The following is an 18,766-nucleotide window of genomic DNA, read 5'->3' as shown; positions in this document are numbered from 1 at the left end:
AAGCCCTTGGCTGCGTGGGAAAAGGTTAGATGCGACCAATTCTGTGTGGAGTCTGGTGTGGTTCTGATTTGTGTGGAATTCTGTACGGGGCAGGTCAGTTCTGTCAGTACTATTGCTGTGTCTGAATGAGGTCTTGGGTGCCTGGATGCCTCCCTCTCGCCAGCCCCCTGTGGTTTTGACCCTCTTCTGGAGTTGGCCCGGGAAGGGGAGCTGTCCATGGTAGCAGACTTCTGGGGGCCAAGCAGCCTGCCCAGGTTCATTTCCAAAGTCTTTCCTCACAGGTTGCGCGTTGGGGGTTCAAACTGAAGACCCTGTCCAGACCCTAAAAGGCAGGGCAGAGCCTTCCAGGCCCACTTGGGTCCAGGCAGGCCCACTGGCAGGAAAGGAATAAGTTGGTTCGTGTGACTCAGGTCTTGGGCGACTGTGAATCAGTTACTCTGCCGTCATATTCCTTGGCTGGGGATAAAGCTAGCACCAGGGTGGGAAGAGGCTACAGCAGGAATCACTCACAAGTCCTGTGCTGGCTGGCTTCTGTTTTAACTCTGTTCGGTGACTTATGTTGGTACAATAGTCAGCCTATAATTTACAACGTCCCTGTCAATGATAAGATGCCCCCTGTGTACAAAAATATTGAGAATGGCATTGGTCTTTTTCACCTGTAAATGCCCCATCCACCTTCTTCCCCGCTTCCAAATACACATGCAGCGCTGTCGCTCCATGAATTAAGGCGGGTGGATTCTTTACATCTCATCCCATTTCAGGCTCACGAAATGAACAATCTACTGTACTATCTTATACGTTGCTCATAGTTGTGTAGCGAACCAGGAAGTCAGGGAGTCCTTCCCACGCTTGGTCTCATGATTCTCCCACCAGCCCATTCTTCCCAAATCCTAAAGCTCAGAGTTTGAACCACTGGTCCATAGACACAGCTAAGTAAAAGTAGAAGTAGCCAGAATCCCGGACTTGCCGCAGGACTGGAACAATGGTGACACCAGACAGGAGGCTCAGGGCGCCTTGCCGTGCGCGGTGCTGGATGGTGGCATGGGCATGCGTTGGGTGGGGGCGACACCAGACAGGAGGCTCAGGGCCTCTTGCTGCGTGCGGTGCTTGGAGGCTCTGTCAGCACCGCCGTGAGCTCTGTTGAAGTTGGCAGTCACCCTTTCGATTGGCAAGGAGGAGGGTGGCAATTTATTGCGTTCTTGATGTTCTGCTGAGTGTCAGGTTTTAAATGGCACTTTTGCATGTGTTTGTTTTCCAGGACAAATGGCTCCTTCTACGAGATCTTGCAAGTGGACTTTGGGGTCGACAACAGCAGCGGCCTGGCCGGGGCCCAGCCCATCACCTGGCAGGTGGAATACCCAGTGGAGGACTCCATGAGCGAGCTGGCCGTCTCCGAGATCTTTGTCAGCCAGACATCCTTCGTGGGCATTGTCCCCCTTGCGATGGTGAGAAATTTGAGCTTCGGAAGGGGGTCACCAGGAAGTTTTCTTTGAGTGATTTAATACTCAAAGAAACATGAAGCGTTTTATAATCTGTTGTTTTTTATGCTCTTGATGAAGTTGTTGAAGCAAAGGAAATGCACTTAGATTACATTTTATTTACCTACTTCCCATAATGCCTTCCTGGAAACTATTTGGGGTCTACTGTAAATCTCTGTTCCTTGTGGATATTGGGGAACGTTTCCCAGGGAGCCCTTGTCCTTTATCGTCTCAGTCTGTGCCCACATCAGGACTAAGTGCTGTATCAGGGGTCTGCGTGGGGACAGTGCTTTGCATGTGAGCGAGCGGCCCAGGTCACTCGACTTCGCCGGGAAGTTCCCAGGGAGCGTGGGGGCTGGACAACTGAAAAGTGCAGCTGGGCTGAAGGAGCCTTGTTAGGATCTGACCAACTGAGCCTGCATAAGGTCCTGAAGTCCACAGAACCTGTTGTGTTTCTGTGCCTGGCCTGGAGTGACCAGATTTTTCCTCTGACTTTGGTTGAAGCTCCCTTCGCGACCAGACTCGGGGACCACACCAGGGCACAGGGTCATGCATGAGGTTCCAGAACGTAAAAAGGACAGCGCCGGTGGGCCACAGGGATGATCAATCCCTGGGGAACGCTGCATTCCTAATACCCTTTTCCACACCGGAAATGTTCAGTGGAACATGAAATATTCTGCATTGCTTTGACCTTCCTGTCTGGGACCAAAGTGTGGGGGTCAACACCCAGATATTCTAGGGCAATCTGTGGGTGCTTCTGTCATTCATACTCAAGTTGGATACCAGGGTTAAGATCCTTGTAAACGAAACCCTACATCCTCCAATTAATTCTGCAATTCTGTATCTGTGTTCTTACTCTCGTCTGTGCCCGAAACACTTTCCCAAAGTCTCCCCAAGCCTGGCTCCTTCTCTTCAACTTGACTGTTCAGAGATGCACCCTTCCCCAGCCACGTTGGCCAGAACTCGCTCTCTGTCCCCCTTTGTATCACTGTCTGCCCACGTCACCACGCTGTTTCACCTTCTTCATAGATGTCATCGGTGTTGGAGGTGCAGGGCTCACTACCCGTGTCCTCCCTGCAAAGTGAGATCCGTGGAGGTAGGGTTCTGGTCAGTCGTGTCCACGTCTGTGACCCCAGCACCTAGAACAATGCCTGAGACAGTTCATGTATGCTGGAAACGAATGCTGGTGAAAGAACCCCATGCTTTAATCCAGGCTACTGGGCTCATCTAATTCTTGAAAGTTAGCCTGATGGAGTTTACCCCCATCAAAAACGATCTGCATGGTGGTTTTGAGGCAGAGCCACAACCAGCGGGAAATGGCCCTGCAAAGGGGCAGAGATGGATGGATGTCGATCTTAAGCCAGAAGGAGGCCGTTCTGATTCTCCAGATCAACCTAGATCTGGCTGAGGTTGGGTTACATCTTTACTCCGAGTCCTTAAAATTTTGCTCTATGCTTAATGCGTAGCAGTTGATTCACTGGGGATCCCGCAGCCTCCCATTGCTTCTGAGGACGGAATTTCAAGGGAGGGCGTCATGCTCTCCTCTGATGGGCAGGTGCCGGTTCGGAGAGGAGCCGGAAAGGAGACTGGAACCAGGCAGGGAGATAGACTCCTGGTTGGCCGAGTGCAGCCCGCAGACCAAATCCAGTCTGCTGCCTGTGTCTGTGGACAAAGTTGTGTCAGAACACAGCCAAGTGATGGATGGTGATGCGTCGTTTACGACTGCTGTAGGGCTGTGTTGGCGCACTTGCAACGACGCATCCGTGGCCAGAACTTGAGTTTAGCATCTTGCTGGAACTACCCTTCTGAGCAGAGTGCCTGGCAGCGGGGACAATTATTCTGTCGTTCTGGGCTTCAGGAGATATCAGTCTCATCTCTTGAGATAACCTTTCCTGATGGACCTTTGCTACGGACGCTCAAATGCTCTTTGGCTGTGGTGACATCCTCTCTCATGATGCCTGAAGACCTCACTGATGACTCTTGGCTGGGTGGGGTGTCCCTCACGGGGACAAGACAGAGTCAGGGGGAGGGGAAGAGAAGGAGATGGTGAAACCCACACAGGAAGGAAGAACCTGGCAGATCAGGAAAAGCAGGTGGGCTTTGACAGTCTCTGCAGGGGCCAGCCTCCTTGACCCTGTGTCTTCCTGACAGGTGCCTGGGCTCAGCACCGGGGGTGGGGGTGGTGGGGGAGGGTGGAGGGGGGGGGTGGAGGCTTGTCTCTGACTATGAGATGCTGCAGGATGCTCCCCATCTGGTCAATCTTTACTTAGGGAAGGTTTCTTGCTTTTGGGCTTTAATTCCTTTTGTCAGGAAAGCCTTGGATCCTTGGATCCTTGAGTGGTGTTTTGTATCACAATCTCTTAAATCACTGTGAGGAGCGGCTTCAAAATGACCCCAGGGGACCAGAGCTATTTAGGAAAGTTTGCGGTGGGATGGTGGGACCGAGGTGGGTAGTTCATCTTTTTGAAATCGGTTGTTTGAGCTGCTCTCCAAACCCACAACTGCCAAGGGGTGGCCTTCGGGGTGGGGGGGGGGCGTGGGGGTGGTTCTGCCTACTTGCTTAGCAGGGAAGTACCGTCTATGTGTTCCTTCCCTTTCTCCCTTCCTGCCAGGCCCCTCCCCTCCCTCTTCTCTCCCCTCCCCCCCTCCCCTACCTCCCCCTCCTCCTCCCTCCTCCCCCATCCTCCTCCTTTCCCCACCCCTTCCTTCTCCTTTCCCCTGCCCCTCCCCCTCCTTTCCCTTCTTTTCCTCCCCCGCCCCTCCCCTTTCTCCTCCCCTTCTCTCTCCCACCTCTTCTCCCCCCACTCCTCTGGTCCCTCCTCCCTTCTCCTCCTCCCCCCTCCTTTCTTCCTTCCCCTCCCCCCTCCCCTTCCTTTCTCCTTCCCTCCCCCTCCCTTCCTCCCCCAAACCCCCTCCTACTCTCCACCTCTTTTCTTCTCAGTGGCAGCTAACTCTGGACAACTTCTGCTGCATGATATAAAGGTGCCATGTGACTTCTCCACAGGCATGAACAAAATGGCCTTGTTATTGTATGGGGTTGTACGCAGAAGCAGAAGCCACTTTCCTAGTTCAAACAGTCATTTCAGTGCACGCCCTCGGGTATGAGGGAATTAGGACAGATGAGAAGCCAGACACAGAACAGAAGAGAGTCGGGAAGCCTGGCAGGCACGAGGGCCCCCCCACCCCAGGCTGGAGGCAGGGCACCGGGGCTAGGTCACCTAAGGAACCAGAGCCCGTCCAGGGAATGGACGCCGGGTCTGGTTTTATCGCACGATGTGACTCTGACGTCCAAATGTGTCCCGTTCACCAGAAGCCTGTGCGTTCAGAACCCAGCCATGCCGAGTCCCAGGCCCGGCCGGAATGCTCCACTGGGCTGGCTTCTCGTCTCTTTTCACCTTAAAGGTCACCTTGGAGAGGCCTCTCCCGGCCGCTCAGACCAACTTAGCTCCGTCCTCATATTCTTGCCGACTTGTCTCCTGTAGGTTGCACCACTGTCTGCAGTTCATGCTTATTTATAGGTTTGTGCACATCTGTCTTGGCCTGGCTCCGATCAGGAGAAAGAATTTGAACAGGGAAAGTTTGATTTAAAGAGTTATTAATTCTGACAAGGACTGGAAAACGAGGGGTTGCTTAGTGAGAAGTGAAGAGAACGCTCAAGAATGTCTGGATGGAAGACATCAGGAGTACCCCCCGCCCGAGGGCTGAGAGCGCGTGCCCAAGGAAGAGGTTCCCCCCACCCTGAGATCCAGACCGTATCGGGGAGGGGGCACAGTCACGGCTCACTGAATGTGGAGAAGTTGCTGGGGTGGCCGACCGGTGGAACTCGCTGGAATTTTGAGGACCGCACTTTACAGGGACGCGTCTCCTCAGAGGCACTTGCTGTTGAGGCACTCAAGGTGGATGCCGGGTAGAGCTGCGGGCTGCCGGCTGCCGCGGGAGCTGCCCGCGAAGGCAGCCACCTGTGCCGGAGAAGTCCCGGCGTGGGCACGGCAGCGGCCCGCAGAGAGAGCGCCACAGTCAGAAAGCAAACCCTTTCCCTCTGCAGCGTCTCTCGGGCACCCTTACGGGCAAAGCTCCACACCTTGCCTTTCGGCGAAGGGAAAATGTTAAGGACTCGGATCCATTTTCACAGAGCAGGTGATGAGGGGCACATTGGAGCTGGGCAGCAGTAGATTGCTGAGCAGATGCTGGTCACGAGCTGCTTGATGGGAGGGACCGTGTTTGCTCCGACCACCAGGCGTTTTCTCAGCATGGTGCATGGTGCCCCATGTACGACATTTGCTCAACAAGGGAACGAATGGTTATATTTACCATCGGAACCCAAGTCCACTGGCTGGAGCTCTCATTTGCTGTGTTAATTCCCTTTTGCCGCTGTAACAAATCATTCCAGACTTAATGGCTTAAAGCAACACAAGGTCACCGTCTTATAGTCTGCAGGCCAGAGTCTGACATGGGTCTCCCTGGGCTACGATCAACGTGTCAGCAAGACTGCGTCCTTCTCGAGGCTGGGAGGGAGGCGGATCCATTCGCTGCCCTTTCCAGCTCCCCGAGGCCGCCCGCATCCCTTGGCTCCTGGCTCCGTACCACTCAGACCTCTGCTTCTGTCATTATGTCTCCTTTCTGAGTCTCTTGTCTTCCTCTGTCCCTTATAAGGACCCTTGTGATGACATTGGGTTCTCTTGGATATGAGTCAGGAAAATCTCAGCTCGAGAGCCTTCACTTTCCCTCTTGCCGTGCAAAGTAACATACCCATCGGTTCTGAGGGTTATGACGTGGGCATCCTTGGGGGGTGTTATTTTCCTCCCACTCTCCCTGGTACGGGACCCCAGTCTCCCCTTTCTGGTCCTCCTCAGGCTGTGTACCCCGAGCTCTCCATCCTTCTTCTCATGATCCGTTCTTCTGTTGCCTCCCCAGGCTGCTTTCCGAGCAGCTTTCTGGACCTCAGTGTCAACCCCAGCCAACCCACCACCTCTGACAGCTCCCCGCTCCTGGGGACACTGCTTTTCTGCCATCAGGAAAGCACTCTGCACTCTGGTCTTTCAGAGGATCCCACAGGAGAGCCACCACAGGCCTGGCGATCTTCTTCGTTTACGCACAAAGCCTTTCCTTCTAGAGGATATGGACCCCCCAGGGGCTGGGGCTGTTGGCTTCCTCCAACCCCTGGGGCTGGAAGAGACCTGAGGGCAGAGCCCAGCTGGCCTCTCCTTCTCCCTGTGGCCTCCTGGGGTCAGTTAACTTGTCTTTGCTTTCATTTCTCACCTGTGAATTTCCAAGTTAGAATCCCAGTCCTGTGTATCGCACAGCGGTGTTACGCGGACTGAGATCCAACAAATACGAACATGCTTACGACATCCAGGCAAATGGAAAGGTCACGTATGCAGTTGGAAAGCAACCCAGGAGGACTCAAGCACCTTCAACTCTTGTGTAGAGTTAGTGACTCTCTCTACCTTTCCAGCTTTGTTACCCTGTTGCTTTACTGGGCTGATGTACATCCTGGGAAAACGTCAATCATTTCCACCTTTCAGGGAGTTGGCAGCGAAACATTTTGGTCAAGAGTACGGGCTATTGGGTGAACCTTTCTAGACTGAAATTTGAACTGTTAGCTTTGTTATTGTGGGCACATCACGTCTGTGAAACTGTTTCCTCGTCTGTGAAATGGTATTTCCTGCCTTATAGCGTTTTGTGAGGATTCAGTGAAATCCTGCAGGGACGGTGTTAGCACGTTGGCCTGGCACGTTGTAAGCACTCTGTAATATTTAGTCATCCGTATTTTCATCATGGCCATTATACGCTCTGGCCACATGCAGTCCTATCTGTCAAACTTTGCGGAAAGGCCAAACAGAGGTTCGGTCTCAGGGCAGGTGGTGGGTTCTCCACCTGGAGGAAAGCAAGAGTTTGATTTCATGAGTCAGATATGGCCATGGTGCAGAGATGGGGAGATGAAGACCTGGGACTCAGCTGTGACAGGGAGGAGAGGAGGGAAGACTGCTGGGTGGGCAGTCAGCAGTGACCGTGCCCAGTCTCACAGCCCCTTCTGAGGGGGACTGTTACCCTGCAAGGCAACCCCAAGCTTATGATTTAGAACTTTGCTACTACAGTTGCGTGACCCTGGGTAGCACTGGACACTGTGGGCACCTTTTGGGTGATGAGCCAATCACTACTTCATGGAGGTAAATTTCCAGCTTTGGGGGATGCCTGATAGAACTGAGAGACCCCAGGCATAGAAGCCAGGGCAGGCCCCAGTGCAGTGATCCAGGCAGGAGGGCTTGCAAAAGAACAGTGGCAGTGGTGATGTACCCATCCATCCTCCTTTCCATCCATCCATATATCCATCTGTCCATCCGTCCGTCCATCCATCTATCCATCCGCCCGCCCATCCATCCATCCATCCACCCACCCACCCACCCACCCAGCCACCTATCCATCCAGCCAGCCAGCCAGCCAGCCATCCCTCTGCCCATCCATCCACCTATCTTTCCATCCATCTGTCCATATGTCCATCCATCCTTTTGCCCATCTATTTGTCCATCTGCGCATCCATCCCTCCAGTCGTCCTTCTGTCCATCTGTCCTTCCTTCCATCCATCCATCCATCTGGTCAATCGCTATACAACAGACATTTATTTAGGGTACACTGTGTTCTATATTCATTATGTTTTGGTACCCGGAAAGGGGGAGCATGGAATTGATGGAAATTTTGGAGTTGGAAACCATTTGTGACTTGATATTTCCATTTCTAGCAGAACAGCACAGATGGTCAAAACTTTCAAAAATCCCATCTTAAAAAGGGCAGTCTAAAAAGAGGAGTGTCATAACCCAGGGTAATAATGATGTTTTCTGCATCATCTTTAAAATCTACAACTTAAAAATAGTCTTTTTGCTGTCCCCTCCATGCCTGGGAAATGCTAACTCAGTGCCTGTTTCTTTGCTTTATGAAAGCACAAGTTTTCTGTCTGTCTTCCTCCGCTCAGTCTTTTCTTCCCTCCCCTTCACTTCTCTCCGGCATTCCGTCCAATTACTGAGCTTTGAGCTTAGAGATTTATTTCCAGGGGTAGCTTGGCGTGCAGGGCTGGAGTCCACTCTTCAACCACAGTTCTTAAAACTAAAAAATGAGCTCTGCGCAGGCAGATAGAAACACATTATCTTTCAACAAGGTTGGCATAAGACAGTGAACACGATTGGTGAGTTTCTAGGCAACTGGGTACATTATTCCGCATGGGAAAAAAAAGCAACAGATCATCAGATTCCTTTTCAGCTGTATTGGCCCGAGACTTTCCAAGACCGGGGCACAAATACTTCTTTCCTTCTTGTGTGTTCTAGCCAGCGGTGACAAACAGAGCCCCAGCTCTCGTGGTGCTCACCTTCCAGGACAGCAGGGTGCTGAGTCCGTTCTGTCATTTCGGGTGGTGAGAAACTTCTGATGGTAGCGGAACAGAGAGGCTGGGCAGAGTCAGAGGCATCAGGAGGATCAGGAAAACATCTTTCCAAGGGCCTGGTGTTTGCCCCGAGAGGGAGCAGTGGGCATCGTGCAGCAGAATTAGGCTTGGCGTGTTTCAGGACCTCGGAGAAGGGGGTGGGGGAAGAGCTGGGGAGGAAGGCAGGGCCGCTCCTGCGGGCCTTTCTGGAACAGCTAACATTGCACGGGCCTCCTGGCGCCCAGGCCCTGTTCTTGGCATCTGCGCTCCTCTCCTGTAGCTCCTCTGGCAAATTACCACAAACTTAGGGCCTTTAAACAACACAAATTCATCTTACAATTCCCGAAGTTGGAAATTCCGTACTGGGTCTACGGGACAAAAATCAAAGCATCAGCAGGACTGTGTTCCTTCTGGAGGCACATGGGGAAAATCCGATCTTTGCCCGTTTCCAGTTTCTAGAGGCCACCACATTCCTTGCCTTAGGGCCCCACGTCACTCTGAGGTCCGTTTCTATCACCACATCTCCTTGGACTCTGACCCTCCCACGTCCCTCTTTCACTTCCAAGGACACTGCGGTGACACTGAGCCATCGGGGTAACCCAGGACAACCTCCCCATCTCAGGATCCTTCACTGGATCACGTCTGAAACCCCTTTATGCTCCATATTCCCAGGTTCTGGGGCCCGAGCAGGGTCACATTTGGGGTTATCTATTCATATCTCCACCCACCCTGCGAGGCTGTGAGGTCCTGGAGCCCAGAGGCCAGCGTGGTTGTTCGTCAGCTCTGTCGCCCAGCACGCAGCCCACCATCGGATGGCAGATGGTACCTGGTCAGCTTTGGTCAGAGGGCGCACTCCACCGTCTAACTTGGTGTTACTTCACTGCTGGTTTTTGCAACACAAACCAGACCGTGTTGCCGTTTCTCACTCATCCCACTTTTAAAAGCCTCCAGTGACGTCCCGTTGCACACAGAGGAGGATCCGGGGCTCGGAACCTGGGGTCTGCAGCAGGTGCCTGTTGTTAGGATTCAGGGGTCCATGACATTGGATGGGGAAAGAAACACACACATTCATACACGTGCGCACACACACATGTAGGCACATGGGTGCACACACAGAGATGTAAACACATCTGTGCGCATGCATATGCGCATGTACACACGTGTGCGCACACATGTACATGCATGTAGACACGTGTGCATATAAACACGTGTGCACGCACATGTAGACACGTGCACACACATGTGCTCAAACCCTTGTAGACACATGTGTGCACACATACATGCACACACAGATGTAGACGTGTGTGCACATATACACACACATACATGTAGATGTGTGTACATATACACATGCACACACGCATGTAGGCACAACTGTGCACATATGCACATGCACACGTGGATGTAGACACGTGTGTGCACACACATATGTGCACACACATGCATGTATGCACACACACACCCAGGAACACTCAAGTGCTGGCCTCTGCCCTCCGGGAGACCTGGGGGGTGAGGCGGGGGTACGCACAGACGGGCTCAGTACAGTGTGCTGAGTGCAGGGGTGTGCCCCCGCTCAGCGTCCGCGCTGCAGCCCCACCCCCCTGCTCCCCACCCCAGGTCCCCCCCCCAGCCCCCTCTTGGGTGGCTGCCTCATCTTCTGCCTCCACCCTTGACGCCGTGCAACCTACTGTCCATGTACACACAGAGCTCTCTGCTTACACACTTTAGACCCTGCAAACTCCTGTCCAGAGCCCTCCGGCGGCTGCTCAGAACTCGTGCAGTGTGATTCTCCCTCCTCACTGGGGTATCCAAAGCGCAGCCCCCCCTCAGACTCACCTCGCTCACTCCAAAGCCTTCTCTACCCCAGGACCTTTGCCCGGGCTCCTCCTCCAACTGGAATCCTTTTCCTTCAGCCCTTGACCTGTCACGCATTCATTCAGATGTCGGCTCAGATGCAGGGAAATTCTGAGAAGATGATGGTGGCTTTTTTTGTTTTTGGGTTTTTTTTTTTGTCTTCTGTAAATAGACCCCCATTTCAGTCCCTCCAAACATTGGGAGTAGAGTGGGGGAGGGTGGGATGCCTTTGAATGTAGGAAGAGGGGGGCAGAGAGAGAGAGGGGTTCCCCAGGCTGGAATGAGGATCCGTGGTCTCCAGAGTAGGGAGCACCCACTGTCTGCTCCCTGCCTGTTCCTCTGGGGCCGCAAGGAAGCCTGGAAAGGTGGGGCCCTGGGCACAGAGGTCCCAGCCTTTGCCTCTGTCCAGGATCCGTGCCTAGCTTGGATTTGGACCAGGAGACAGTCACAACAGCGACAGTCACAACAGACGTGGAGCTGGGGACACTTCTTTTTTTCAGCGGTAACCCAGACCAGCAGCAGTTTCGAAACGATTTGAGTGGATGGCAAACTCAGATCCCCGAGGAACACGCACGGTAAGCAGACTCGGAGCTGTGTTCAAATCCCGGCTCTGACTCTTAGCAGCCACATGAGGCTGGGCGAGTGACTCACCTGCCCTGACTCAGTCCCCCCATGGGCGCGATCGGCCCAGAACTGTGGTGCAGTCACGTGTGGCAACTGTCCGGGATAGAGCCTGGCATGAGACCGCCCGTCAACAACAGGAGTTTAGAACCGTGGTGCACGGTGTAGGGAACACGGGGGATTTCTGGCACGGGGCTGTTTCGACGTCGTTGGATGGGATGAGGCACAGGTGTGATGTCTAGAGAGGCGTCATCACGGTGGAGGCCTTCAGAGCAGAGAGGGACCACAGACGTGCTCCCAGTCTAGCTTGGAGCTGGGGGGCCGGGGGACTCCGTTTCTGAGAACCCCGTTTTCCTTTGCCCTTCTCCTCCTTCCTGCTCGGGGACACTGGCTCTTGCTCCCATGGGAGGGAGGGCACAGGCCACCTCCCTCCCCAGGCCAAGCCATGGAACTGCTCTTGTCTGATCTGTTGGCTCGGGCTACCGGGCCCCTCCCTCGCTGTAAGCGTGCGTGGGCCAGTGGCTGCGGCCTACTCCGCTTGCCACGTTGAAGCCTCTTTATTTTCTTGGGCTGATCGCGTCTGATGGCACCCCAGAAGCAACGGGTGGGGGGACTTAAATCTCATGAAGCCCTTGTGTCCTGTCGTGGAAGGAAGGAATCTCTCTCCCTCCCTGGCTGTCGATATCTGTCCCTTGCCTATCTGCACTGTAGATGGCTGGGCTTCGGAGGGGCGACCCGCGTCCTCGGAGCCCCCAGCCCTGAGCCGGCTCTGAGCACGGTCAGGTTGGCCCCCAGGAAGTCCAGCAGGCATCCGTGGCCCCTCGAGGGGTCTGTCATGGCTTTGGGAGGTCTTAAGTGGGAGGGCAGTTCAGAAGGTTGTGAAGGCTTGTGAGTGAGTCTTTTTCTTGTCCTTTGTCTTTGGTTTCAAACTTAAAAGATAAGATCTAATAGTGCTTGACTGCATCCTCCCGAAACATTCCGGGTCAGGCGTAAGTGTGACCACCCCATCCCGACCCCCCTCCCCCAAGTTCACTAAGGCTTATCATTTTCTGTTTCTCATCCGGAACCGGGGCTGCGTTCAGACCCGTGTATGCGGCTGCAGAAAATACGCGGTGTCGTTTCATGCGTGGCTGTGTTTTAAAACAAAGGGTGTTGTGCTCCGTATCACATTCTTCACAGCCAACAATATGTCTTGGAGCCTTTTGCATGCCCATGCGAATGGAGTCGCCTCATCCATTTTTTAAAAACTGCTCTGTAGTATTCTGTGGTGGGCTATTCCCATAGTTCATTTCCCTACTGATGAATCCTTACGTGGTTTCCATTTCTCCCCCCCCCCCCCTTTTCTTTTTGTGACTGTGGTGCATCCTACAAAACTCCATCTGGTTTGGGGGTGGGAAGTGGGTTTATATCATGTGCCAAATGGTCGCATGCCCGAACACTGCCGTGTTGAGGCAGGAGTGAGGGCGGCGATCAGTCAGTAGTCCGTCTTGGGTGCTTCTTTTCCTGGGGCCATAACGAATCACCGCCCACCAGATGGTAACTACTGTCTCAGTTCTGGAGGCCGGACCTCCAAAAGTAAGATGTCAGCAGGGCCACGCTCCCGTTACCTGTTCCCGCTTTCGGTGGCTCCAAGCATTCCTTAGCTTGTGGCCACATCACTCCCACTCCCTGCCTCTGCACCACAGGGCTGGCTGTGTGTGCCTCTCTGTGTCCTCTCCTTATGAGGACCCCAGTCATTGGATTCAGGGCCCACCCTCATCCAGTACGACTTCGTGTTAACTCATTACATCTGCAAAGACCCTCCTTCCAAACAAGGTCACCTTCTGAGATTCCAGTGGGCATGAATCGCCCGGGGACACTAACCCATCGCAGGTGCAGGAACAGTGAGTAGCTACATATATACCCCGGATTTGCCAACGTACCTGCATCTGGATGCCGTTGGGTGCAGACCAGTCCCACCCCGTCTACACCTCTAGCCAGAGCGGACGTCTGGATGGCGGCTTACAGGGCTGGGAGATCTTAGGTCATTGACCCAGTGTATTGAGTCCTGTTGACTGGACTCCCTTTACCAGAACGAGGATGAGACTGAAAAGCCTTTCTGTCGACTCCTGACCTCACAAGTCCATCCAGGAGGCCCCCTGGGCCTCTCCTTCCCCCCAAACAAATTTGTTAGCATCCTTACCCGTTGGTGACAGCACGTTTGGCAGTCGCTATCTGGAATAAACCTACTGCCGTTCTTTTAGGTCCTTGTATGTACAAGAAAGAGGAAGATGTTCTGCAAATAGCTGTTACCTTGGTTATATACACACGGTTTCACTTGATTGATCCGACGCAGTCACCGCTGAAAGGAGCAATTTTAAATTGTCAAGGAGAATGTGTGTCCAGTGGGTACACTTTCCAAATGACCAGAAATAACCATCTTTGTCGGATGAGATTAAAGCCACGCGCTTTGTAAGTGCCGCTGTATGAACACTTCTAATGTGCCAGACACAGGTCACCTGTCCGCGGTTCGCGTGTTTCCAGGGCGTGATGCCAGGGAGCACATTCAGTAAGGCTGTCACCCCAGTGGCCCCATCATTGGATTGAGATGTTATGTCATTTCCTAACTTGCATTAAAAACAAATAACAATATAGGGGGCGCCCAGGTGGCTCAGTCGGTTGAGCGTCTGACTCCGGCTCAGGTCATGATCTCACAGTTCATGTGAGCCCCGCGTTGGGTTTGAGCCCCGCGTTGGGCTCTGTGCTGACTGCTCGGAGCCTGGAACCTGCTTCGGATTCTGTGTCTCTCTGTCCCTCCTCCACTCACGCTCTCTGTCTCGCTCTCAAAAGAGAGAAATAAAAAAAATAATAACAGTATCAAAAGGATTGCTCTTGGAGAGTGAACCGGAGTCAGCTAAGTGGAAAAGGAGAAGGGAAAAAACCCATTAAGATGTTTAGTTCGGTTGACCTACGTCTTTTTGGCAAACCTTTGCTGCTGGATAATTTCTGAAGGTGAACAGGAAAGATAGACCCAGTAAGCAAGTCCAGGAAAAAACTGGTGACTGTCCGTCAGAGGAATAACGAGTTCTGGGCTCTTTGGTTGCCACAGGACACGTTTTTAAGGTTCGGTCAGTACCATTAATATTTATAACCTATCTCATGAAAACCTCTCTGCTGAGCGGAACATCCATCAACGACTTCTTCTCGGGAATTGTTCTGTTTTGTTGGGTGATGAGCCCCGAATGACAAAATTGAGAGCAATTATGTGAAGGGTTTTATTTGCTTCTGTTTTACACACACACACCCCTTAAAGGTGGTAAAATCATCAGGAGGCTGTATTCGGAGAACATAATTTTCTTTCTGGAAAGAAAAGTCTCCTTTACTGTTCACGTGTGAACTGGGCTGGCATATGCAAGTCCCTGGGAGCGCGGGCCTTGCAGATGCCTCCACCAGGACTGGGGTTCCCTGCTTGGAAATGACACACCAGAGGCCTCACCCGCGAGGACTCCGCCCACCTGCGTGCTGGTCAGAGAAGGGAGAGCGTCATGTCTGCAGCCAGGGAGACGGGGAGAAGTGCGCACTACGGAAAGTCAGGCCGTCTCAGTTCAGACCTGCCTCACCCCTTCCTTAAGCTTTGTGATCTTCAACACAAACCGCCTTCGTGAACCTCCGTCATCCCATCTGCAAAAGGACAATATAATTCCCCCTAGGATAGCCTCATCCAGGCTGTGGGCAGCAACGATATATGCCTGGGGTTTGTCCCATGACATGGGCGCAGTGAACATTAACCGCCGCTTTCTTCAGCATACCAGTGTGATTAAAGGGGGGACCCTTAAGAGTAGTGGTGACTTTGAAAGTACTCTGTAACCAGGGGGCCAGAGTCACTGACCAGTTGGATTAGAGGCGGCTGTAAAGAATCCTTAGGCCCCTGCCCTCCCCGCGTACCCCAGAGGGAAACGCGCAGGAAATGTTGCAATGCACTCCCCCCTCCTTTCTTTTTTCTTTCTTTCTTTTTTTTTTTTTTTTTTTTTTTTTGCATAGCTTAGCGCGGAGCCCTGCACACCTCTCCCCAAAGGGCCTTAATTTCACAACCGGCCAGACGGCGATTCTGATTGGCTCCAGCGGCTCCTGCCCAAACGGACCGTCCCCGGGGCGCCCACTAGATGGCGCGCGCAGACCAGCTTGTGGCCACACCTGCCCCGCGCTCCCCTCCCCCGGGAAGGTCCCTGCACACCTGCCCCTGCGCAGTCTTCTTCCCACCTACCTACCTACCTGCCTCCTCAAGCCCTTGCCCCCTCCCCGCCCCCCTGGGGCCAAGTGTGAGCCAGGAAGGCGCCCCCCGCAGCCCCACCCCGCGCTCAGCGCAGCACCTGCCGTGGGGCACCTGCCTCGGGCACCTGTCAGCCCGGAAAGGTGTGGCCTCCCTCCGCCAGCCCCACCCCCCGCCCTGCCGCTGGGTGGAGGCCCTGCTCCATGGTTGTCACGGAAAAGGACGCATGCTCGCTGTAAACATTCCAAAGGGCTCCAGGAAACCTCAGAATCCCGGCAGCCCCGGCAGGGCCTTCGCTGATACTCTAGACGCGTCACTCCACATCTAAGTCCACGACCCTGCACAGAGATGGCCGGACGAGTGGACGGCAGACGACCTCGTGCTTTCTAACAATGACGTCATCCTCTGTGCGCCGCTACTTTCTCAAGTGCTAAGTTTCCCGTTTTGCTTAGATTTAACAGAAGGCAGTGCATCCAATGTGAAATGTCTGAGCTTCAAAAACCAATCACTACAAGATACGCTGATCGTTGAAACGCCTCGCTGTGGTCCGGCGGAAAGTTCCAGGCGAAACGAGTCAATGACTGGAGCTCCACCTTATGTGTATTATTATACTGTTTCATTTATTTATATGTTTGTATTTATTTACTTATTTTATTTATTTATGTTTTCAGATTATTGGGGCATAAGTGACAAATAAAAATTGTGTGCATTGATGGTATACAGGGTGATGATGTTCTGATGCACACATACATCGTGGAACGATTACCCCAACCAAGCTAGTTAGTACCAGTGACCTCACGTAGTTACCATTTTCTGTGTACGTGTGCGTGCGTGTGGCGAGACCACTGAGGATCTACCCTCTTAGCAACTTTCAAGTATACAACACAGTATCGCTAACTGAAGTCCGTCCTGTCCACTAGATCCCCAGCATTCACCCATCTTATTCATAACTGAGACTTTGTGCCCTTGACCAACATCTCCCCGTTTCCTGCAGCCCCCACCCCCTGGCAAACATCACTGTGTGTTTCTGTGCATTCAGCTCTTTTAGATGCCACGCACAAATGAGATCAGTGTTTGTCTTTCTGGGTCTGGCTTATTTCACGTCGCATAATGTCCTCCAGATTCATCCATGTTGTTCCGAATGGCTGGGTTTCCTTCTTTTTAAAAGATGACTAGTGTTCGTATCTCTATTCCTATGTATCACATTTTATTTGTCGGCTCATCCATTGGCCGTTTAGGTTGTTTCCTTACCTTAGTTAGCGGTTGTGAATAACGCTGCTGTGAACATGGGTGCGCACATACCTCTCTGACACAGGACCGCGTCTGAGCTGTCCAATATGGCGGCCATTGGTCACATGTGGTTATTTAAAGTAAAATTAACTGACATTAAATACCATTAAGATTCAGTTCCTCAGTTGCACTAGCCGCATTTCAAGTGCCAGAAAGCCACGTGTAGCTGGTGGTGACCTTATTAGCACAGATAAAGAATTTTCTGTCACTGAAGACAGTGCTGGTATTAACCGACTCCCTTCTTTGACAGATGCGTGAACGGTACCCTTGGACTCCTTCCCACTTTCCTCTGCTTAGATATTTATTAGTTTTACATATATTTTTGTACTTAAATTTGTCACATTTGCAGAAGCTGATGCCTCACTCCAATGCTAATCCATTCTTCACATCCTCCATTAAGCACCCCCCTAACTTCACCAGTCACTACGGTTCCAGAAAGGATGGGTCTGATCTTTGATCACCGAAGGCCCCTTTTTGTTGAGGGCTTTCCACTTTTTATTCCTTTAGTCTCAGTTTAATGAGGACCCGGGGGGAGAAATGAGATAAACCAAGTGGTCAGCCGCTGTGTTGGACCAGAAGTCCTGAAATGCTTGGTGAACTGGGGAGTGCCGTTCAGATTTGGGGGACAGGTGGCCAGTCCTTCCTTCCACACACCCGATGGAGGGCCCGTGTGCTGGACTCCACGGTGGGAGCCGGGACGGGTGAGGGAGACTCAGTTCTTGGCATCGGTGAGGGCAGCAGGGACCTTCCATCCAAGGGGGAGAATTCTCCTGCTTTGGGGGGAAGGTTCTTTCATGGAGGAGGAAGTATTCTGTCCCACAGTCAAAGACCAAGCGAAACCACTGACACCCTTGGGTGAAGCTACCCTTACCTTCATTTATTTATTGAGACCCAGCTGGAGAAGCTGCTGGTTCTCTTCTGAGACCAGAAGCCGGGCCTTTGGAGCAGCCCCAGGGAAGGGGTGCTGTGGCCTCAGGGGGGAGGTCTGCCACCTCTCCCCCTTCCCCCCTTTCCCTCCTGGCCTTCTCTGTAGAGATAGCTGCAGTAGTGAGTGATGCCTTGGCCACGTGGTTGGGTTTCAGCCTGTTAAATAATCATCTTTTTATCTGAAAGGAAGACCCTGGCATCAGGGGATAAGGCGTTAGTGACGGAACCCAGAGAGGAGAAGTCCAAATAACAAAAACATCAAACAGAATCTCGAAGAGATACTGGCACTCCCTGTTCAGCTTAGCATTGTTCACGGGAGTCAAGGTTGGAAACAACCTCGACGTCGCCCCATGGGTGAATGGGCGTCGAAAATGCACGTGTCTATACAGTAGAATAGTCTCCCACCTTGAGAAAGAAAGAAAACCCTGCCGTGGGCCCCACTGTGGGTGAACCTGGAGGGCATGATGCTCCGTGAAATAAGCCAGATACGGAAGGCCGAATACCGCGTGATTCCGTGTGTACGCGGAGCCCGGCAGGGTCACCCTCATCGAGGCGGAGAGGAGGGTGGTGGTTGCCAGGGTGGCGGAGGGGAGAGTGGCGAGGTGCTGTTCCGCAGACGTGAAGTTTCAGTTGCACAAGTGGAGATAGCTCTAGAGATGTGCCCGCAGTTAACATCATGGTATCCTACACGGAAGAACTTGTTAAGAGGGGAGATCTCACACTAAGAGATCTTATGACCAAACACGAAGAAACTGTGGGAGGAAACTTCTCGAAATGAAGGATATGTTCATTACCTTGGTTGTGATGATGGTTTTGTGGGTGCCTGTGTATGTTCAGACCCACCAACTTGTATAGGTTAAATAGGGACGGGTTTTTTGTATATCAGTTATACTTAAATAAAGCTGTTTTAAAAACACAAAAGAAAACACACAC

At 52.7% G+C, this 18,766-nt stretch overlaps 1 protein-coding gene and 1 long non-coding RNA gene across 2 annotated transcripts in view; one reads left to right on the top strand and one right to left on the bottom strand.

The window, feature by feature from the left end:
* The window catches only part of LOC123588322 (transmembrane protein 132B), a 367,329-nt gene that overhangs the window by 276,548 nt on the left and 72,015 nt on the right, over positions 1-18,766 (top strand). The window contains exon 4 of the mRNA XM_045459135.1: positions 1,259-1,445. Coding sequence (XP_045315091.1) covers positions 1,259-1,445 — 187 coding nt within the window. The remainder of the gene's footprint in view (positions 1-1,258; positions 1,446-18,766) is intronic.
* Positions 14,608-15,375, bottom strand: LOC123588323. The gene is made up of 2 exons (XR_006707807.1): positions 14,862-15,375; positions 14,608-14,706 (listed from the first exon to the last, which is right to left on the bottom strand). It is a non-coding gene; the product is annotated as an uncharacterized LOC123588323 (long non-coding RNA).

The sequence above is a fragment of the Leopardus geoffroyi genome, chromosome D3 (assembly GCF_018350155.1).
Source record: "Leopardus geoffroyi isolate Oge1 chromosome D3, O.geoffroyi_Oge1_pat1.0, whole genome shotgun sequence".
NCBI classification, from domain to species: Eukaryota; Metazoa; Chordata; class Mammalia; order Carnivora; family Felidae; genus Leopardus; species Leopardus geoffroyi.
The sequence above is the reverse complement of the archived record's forward strand: the minus strand, read 5'-3'. Positions and strand labels throughout refer to the sequence as shown.